The sequence below is a fragment of the Rattus rattus genome, chromosome 14 (genome assembly GCF_011064425.1).
Source record: "Rattus rattus isolate New Zealand chromosome 14, Rrattus_CSIRO_v1, whole genome shotgun sequence".
Classification (NCBI taxonomy): domain Eukaryota; kingdom Metazoa; phylum Chordata; class Mammalia; order Rodentia; family Muridae; genus Rattus; species Rattus rattus.
In genome coordinates, this window is record NC_046167.1 from 46,494,755 (window position 1) to 46,501,808 (window position 7,054).

General features: G+C 36.1%; 1 protein-coding gene across 3 annotated transcripts; it reads right to left on the bottom strand.

The window, feature by feature from the left end:
- Window positions 1–746: 746 nt before the first annotated feature.
- Window positions 747–6,848, bottom strand: LOC116883820 (prolactin-6A1). 3 transcript variants are annotated; one of them, XM_032885074.1, is made up of 5 exons: window positions 6,786–6,848; window positions 3,914–4,089; window positions 3,028–3,141; window positions 1,863–2,042; window positions 747–1,088 (listed from the first exon to the last, which is right to left on the bottom strand). In XM_032885074.1, exons 1-5 carry the CDS (start codon window positions 6,811–6,813, stop codon window positions 897–899), a joined length of 690 nt encoding a protein of 229 aa, XP_032740965.1. In that variant the 5' UTR covers window positions 6,814–6,848; the 3' UTR covers window positions 747–896. The 3 variants fall into 3 exon arrangements, with proteins under 3 accessions (XP_032740965.1, XP_032740964.1, XP_032740963.1); XM_032885073.1 differs by having other exon boundaries at window positions 3,914–4,092; window positions 6,786–6,813; XM_032885072.1 differs by lacking the exon at window positions 6,786–6,848 and adding an exon at window positions 5,263–5,607 and having other exon boundaries at window positions 3,914–4,092.
- Window positions 6,849–7,054: the final 206 nt, after the last annotated feature.

The following is a 7,054-nucleotide window of genomic DNA, read 5'->3' on the forward strand; positions in this document are numbered from 1 at the left end:
GAGATTACTGAAAAGTTTCAGTAGTGTTTGAGTGACCTGTATTTTGAAGCTTAAAAATTCCTAATTCAATTTGAGTCTCATGCTCAAGTTGAAGAAGGAAATCTTAGTGGGATACTATTCTATTTCTACTAATCTACCATCCTACCTGAAGAATATTAAATGAATGCATATTTAGTGGTAGAAAACTGAAAACAAATGTTATAGAGACTGATTATTTTGGTTGTCTTTGATAATTGACTTGAGTCACAAGAAGACAAGCAGAATAATTTGACAGAGATGAAATTGAAACTAAACCAAATAAGCCTTGCTAGATCCAGAGTAAAACATACATGGGAACAGCCTAAAATAAATTTCAGAAGAAAAGTAAGGATACAGGAGACACACATATTTTAACAGCTAGCACTTTTTGCACTGTTTATAAGTTTAATGGAATTTGAGCATAATAAAGTTCCATAATATTTATACTGTTTATCATTTCATATGAAAATTGTGCCACAAAAAGTACAAGTCTTTCTGAAAGTATCTGGAGCTTCCTTATTCTTGGTAGTATAGAGATATTGTTTAATTGTCAGTGGTTTAATGAGGAGACCCATAGTGATTTGCTGTGATTCTTCCTAAATTATAAATTGCTTTATTTACAATCAGACCTCTGGTAATATTGATGTTTTGATATCTGAATCTCTATGTTAGTGATATATTTGTTTATTTGTATTACAAGGAAAAAATGAGATATTGACAAACTTGGATTTTAGACATTAATATGTTTAAAGAGTCCATTTTATTTCTAATGAAGGATTCTTCACATAAAAACATTCATCCAAAGTTACAAATTTAAAATTGGTTAAAACTAGAAAATTAAACACAATCACTCTAAAGTAAATTGGATGGTTGTGAGATTAACAATCTCTATTATAGATAAGTCTACACTTCAGTAGTCTGACGTTCGAGTCAAATTTCCGTGAATCCTGGAGCAAGCACTGGAATAAGTTTGTAAAAGCAAAATGGCGACGTTCTTCATCAGGTGACCGCAAGTACGCTAGTTCATTCCACACAGGGAATCTCTCATTTTCTGGGGATCCAGGTTGAATCTAATCACCAAAGATATTCATTTATTATTTATCATTATTTACTTGCTGCTTTTCCTTTTAAATTTTGAGAGAACTCTTGGGATAAAATTAGAATTATAAGATCTCAGACAAAGTGATAAATTCTAATGTATCAATGCCAAAGTAGTATGAATGCATTAGCAATGAAAATTCTTTAAGAGAGATTCTTGAATATATTTCCTGAATACAGTAGATGCCAGATTAAGGATATTTTAAAATATAAAGCAAATAGAGAGTCAGTTGCATACTACTTGCCTTATATAGATGAGTTTTAGAAAGGGACAAGGTAGGACCTAGTCTCAGGCCTCTCACATGGGAATTTAAACATGCCCTCAGTATTGGCTTGGATGATACTTTACTGAGCCTTCCCTGTTCTACTTTTCAACAAGTCTATTGTCCACATAATTGAATGGAATCCCCAGACATAATGAGAACTGCACCTAATATCTTCAGGTACAAATAGTCCAGGGATTGTTTGGACAAGTAGATGTGGTTATGTTGTCAGGATTCTTTCTCTTGCCAATGGAAGGGAGTTGTTCAAGATAATATAAAGAGAGATTCCTGAGGTGTAAAATACTCAGAAAAGCACCATTGAGATGGACTACATTACCAGGGAAGATTTACTGAAGAGACCATCGAGCATAATGGATGACTATATATTTTATAAGTAAAATAAGGTAGGTCTGCATTCATTCCTTACTACATTGGTCACCTCTATGATGAATGAAAAAAGCAATGGGATATAAATCTGCATACCTTGTTGAGTATACCTTTAAGAACATCCATAAGTTCTTTGATTTTTTCTTCAATGTTTTTGGCTCTTGATATGATCTCATCAGGGGGTTCCTCCATATGACTCATTTCATTTGCTATGTGATATAGAGAGAATGTCCAAGTTTCCAACATACCAATCATCTCTTTCACCAGGAATACACCCTAAACACCAATAATTAAACAATTGTATCAAGATTGATGAAATATAGCAGAGTTAGCCCATGTGGTATATTCTCAAAGAAACCGAACTTAGCATCTACTTATTATATTTATGTGAAAAATATAGATATTCTTTGTTATGAAAACCTCAAAGTGTAGTTCTTTGTCTATAGTTTGAGTTAGTCATACTAAATATGTGTGATTTGACTAAATACTTTTTCTAATGATAATATGTTTGATAATATGTTTGTTACTCTATGAAATCCTATCATCTGTTCTCTTGGTGAAATCAGTAGTGTTTGATTTTTTTTTTTTTTGGTTTGCGTGTGTGTATGATTGTTTCTCCACAGAAAAATCTAAGCATATAGTCAAGTCCTGTGACTCTCATAAATCAGACGTGAGCACTGCTCTTCAATGGCAAGTGGCCTAAATGACTTTTCCAGTAATATTCTTTTATAGAAGCATTCACTATAGTAAAATATCATATTATTAATTGATGCACTCATTTGTGATTTTTCATTTGCTTTAAGAAACTGGCTGAAATCTTCAAAGAAGACAGGCCTTCATTTATTTACCTTTCTAGGCTACCATAAAATAGCCACTTGCCTCTTGATGAATAGCCAATGTGTGACTATATGCAGGTGAAGAACAATGAAAGAGCATTGGTTTTAGTGAGTGAATGATGGAAAGCAGAAGAGATTTTATCTCCAAGTGTGTACTCAATGCCAAGGTCACATGGGAAACTAATCTCTTGATAAAATGCTCTAGTGCTGTTACATCATAGTCTTTCCTTTGGCAATGAAAACAAATCCTCAGCTGGATTCCATTGATTCACGGTGTCCACCATTTTGCCATTCTGAATAATCCCCCTTCCTTCTGCATGTGTGATTGAAATTATTTTATCACATATAACCACCTCCAGCAGAGCAGAGCAAAGCCAGTGTGAACTGCTTGGATTTTCAGCTTAAAGGATATACTATAGACTCACCAGCCTCTGTTGGGTTCCTTCTTTAGACACTGCAATAGTAAATGGTGATCGGTGGCAGGCAGTAAGGTCTCTTTCAGGGAACCACCTGCCTGGTTTATATAGCACATCCTCCAGCTAGTTAAAAAAAATCTTAATTAGAACATGAGTAAATTAATACATAACAATCACAGCAGAAAATTGATTCATTTGTTAAAGTTATTTTTATTTTATCTGTGTGTGCTTGTGCACATGCAGGCATATGTGCACACAGGCAGGATTTTGTAAGTGAGTCAGAGTGTCATCAAGTAGTAGTACCAATGTGGAGATCAAAAGCTTTGTTCAGATTTTTGGTCCTTTTTCTCTATCTTCTTCATGACACCTTGTCTCTTTTTGTCTGCCACAGCATACATCAAGCTAGCAAGAATGGCAATGCCAGAGATTAGCCTGTTACAACATTCCATCTCACTGTAGGAGGGCTGACCTTTTATAAGTGTGTTGTCAACTCTATTTTCTATGGATTATAGGAATCCTGAGGTCTTCAAACCTGCATAGCAACACTTTACTACCTCTTTAGCACTCACTAGCTGTATAATTTTTGAAAAACAAGTACTGCAAAAAAAAGTGTGAGCAGAAAAAAGTAAGAAACTGATCTTTTCACCAGTTGTTTCTATATTATTTCTGTGGTCATTCCCCACTACACTCTCAGCTAGCCTCCCTAAGAATATTCCCACTTACCATTTCAAGAGCCTCTTCCATGATTGTTATCCTTGTCAATTAAGGATGCTGTTTATTAGGGATGATATATATCATTTAAATCTGCTGTAGCATGTTTCCTAATAAACAACAGAGCTCTACAATATCTGGCTTGGAGGCCCCTTTTGTCAGAAAGCCAAAATGAGGTACTTACAAATACACTGTTCATTTCTGCAATGAGTTCAGTGACATTATGAGCTAGAATGATGGCATGATCAAGCAGGCCATGTAGAGACATCTCACCATGCCCAGCCCCACTGGCATGCCTGGGCACAGAGGCCACACTCTCCCACAGAAGGATGTTTGACATCAACAGCATCAGGAGTGTCCCTGCTATACAGAAACAGGAGCTAGGATGAGATTCAATTCTTTGAGGTTATCAAGGATATTATAAACTCTGCCCAGTGTTTTTGAACAGCTGTTATGGTAAATAAACATCTACCACTGAAAGATTCAATTAATTAAATTATATGGTTATATAGAAAAGTTGGTATTGGTCAAATTTTTGGATTGCTATCAAAAATAACACTGAATATTTTTTTAACATTTTGAATTCAATTCTTAGTGGCGTTCTTATTTACCTGTGTACTATTTTCTTGTTGATTAATTCACAAAGACAAAATTCAAAAAGCAAAATGAATACCATGTGAGATTAAGATACATAAGATACATAAACCACATAGCAATGTAGAAAAACAAAAAAGCTTTTTCTGCGATAAACGATAAAGAATACTAGAGCCACTTCATATTTCCCAGAAAACAGAAAAAGTCCAATCATCCAGGGTGGAGCTTCCAACCAGAATGCCAAAGTTTCATTTTGCCAACGGGGAGATCCTAATTGCCCATGGTCATATGATTGAGAATCTATTTTGCAGTGTAGCCTCTGGCCCTTGTATATGGATGGCCATTTCTTCAGCAATCCGTTCTTCCTCCTTGAATCTCTCTGTTCATTTTTTACTTCTCATTGGTTTTCATGTTGTTTTTGCTGTGTTGTCATTTGTTTTATCTCTTTTGCCCCTCCGTGTGGCTGTTCCCACCACTTGACTTCTCCATACCCAACCAGGTAGACAGTGATGGCAGCTGAAGTGACAGTCTACCCCTGTTTCTTCTGTCCTATCTTGCAGGAGGCATTAGATGCAGCATTCACTTCCTTTGTCACTGTCACCCCTTCACTGGCAAAAATCAAACAATGCTGATCTCTGTCTTTAAGTTTTCTCTAGATTATTTCTTTTGACCTTTGTTTACTTTAATTTGAAACTTTGGTCTCTTCTATTGTCCTAACTTGTGAAGTAGGGCCTGATTTTGATTTCCATCCCACTGCATCAGGGAAACTTGATCACACTCCATCTTCCATTTTTTTCCCTGCGTTCTCTGACCTAAGGCCTCTTTTTTCCTCTTTATCTTCTCACTGCTACTACCTCCAGATTCTTCCCGTCCTCCCCTTTGTCATCTAACAAGAGGCTGCTTTTTGTTCCCATCCAGGATGAAATACTTTGCACGTACCTTCCATTTTCTTTGACATTCTCAACCAGCTCTTCACCATTTATCTTCCCTCACTAATTCATGGACATAATCTTCTCAGTGCTTCTCGATTCAGAGACACATTGTCTTAATCTTCTTCTGACATGGGATATCTTTGGAGTTGGATTCCTTCATGCAGCTGAGGCTATGGGTCTTCAAACAGAACCACAACTGCTGGCCAGAAACAGCTAAGTCTGTGAGGAGAACCTGAACCTGGAGGACAAGCCGCGAGAGTGCCCTTCTTTCAAGTCTTTTAAAATCACTCACCACTTACATTTCGATATGCTGATCTTCATTGCTCTGATTCTCTAAGACACCGTCTCTAACTCAGCACACAGGGTTTGCATTTTGACCGGGACAACACAATTTATTTATGTGTTATTTCTTCATGCCTTACAGAAGTAAACACATGATTTCCTATTGCTTAATAGTAAGCATGATGAGAATGAGTCATGAAAGGATGACTGTACTGTATGCTGGATTTGCTAACTCCCTCTAATTCCATGGTCTGCTCTTTTGCCAAAGATTCAGATCGAGTTTTCTGTGAACTCAAGTTTTACAATAACTTGAGAGTAAGTCTATGTAATATTATCAAACTGTCCTGGTGAAAAGGACATGTGACTTACAAAGTTATGTGACTTTGTTAACCCGTACTAATAGATTCTGGGAGGATGAAAGCCAGAACTATAGACTCTCTACCCCACCTACATGTGCCTTACACATCTATGTTCTCTTAAGTACCTGTGTAGCAGATCACACATCTATGGTGCTCAGACTGTTAAAGCACCAACTATACCTTTTATCACATGACCACAGAAGCCCTAGTAGCCTTCATTTTTCTACATTATTTTTTACTCCGTCAAACAATCATTTTTAAACTTTTGAAATTTTTCAATGTTGGATTCCTTCCTAATTTACTAATCCAACATACAGTCAGAGAGACAGACCTCTGGCATACCAACAGTTTCACTCTAACCACAAAAGAAGCAATTAATATTTTACAAGTAAGTTAAAATCACATTTTATATTACTTGATACTACTCCTAAATAACTTTTAAAATTAAAAAAAAATGTGATTTTCAGAAATCTGAATTCCACAAAATTTTCACAATTCATTAGTTGACTGGGCTGTCCAGTTCTTCAAAGCCAAATTCTCTTTTTATAATCCAGAACTGCAATTACAAGCTTCAACCACCTCAGGAGACTTTCACCATACTTTTGCTTCCTTCAGTTTAAGTAAGATGGTGATTCATCTTAATAATTTTGACTCACGTTGAGGAGCAAAAGAAATAACATCCTTAAAAATTGACCTAAAATGTTCTACTTTGCTCCTGAACAGGTCCTTTCTAGATTATTATTTTTTTCCTTAGCCTTCTCAATGTAATATATCTATTAACACCAGGTACACAAGATAGAACTCTAAGAAAGAATCTCAGCAAATAACCTTGGAGAAACAATAAATGTATAATATTTACTTTTAAGAGCATTAGTGAGAGCTTACGTACAGAAGCAAGGTTGACACAAAGACAGCATCTTGGAAAATGTCCACGTCTGTGGGCCATGCAGGAATGCTGCTGCACTGGAGTCCTCATCTCAGTTTACTGTTTACCATCTATATACTCTGGCAGATTGCCCCCAGGCCACACACTACTAGAACAGGAAGGAAGGAAGTTATAAAACCCAATTACTTTATTGGAATAGGTTTCAATTACTGTCCTGCTTCAGGGAATGTTACCAATGTCACCACTACTCTTGTAGACCTGCTGTGTCTAAA

Excerpts from the sequence above, each read along its gene's own strand:
- LOC116883820 (XM_032885072.1), bottom strand. The coding sequence starts at position 5,302 with ATGGTGAAGAGCTGGTTGAGAATGTCAAAGAAAATGGAAG. Across the intron at positions 4,093-5,262 it reads AATGTCAAAGAAAATGGAAG|CAGGGACACTCCTGATGCTG; the intron begins GTACGTGCAAAG and ends GTTTCTGTATAG. Across the intron at positions 2,043-3,027 it reads AAGGAACCCAACAGAGGCTG|GGTGTATTCCTGGTGAAAGA; the intron begins GTGAGTCTATAG and ends ATTGGTGTTTAG.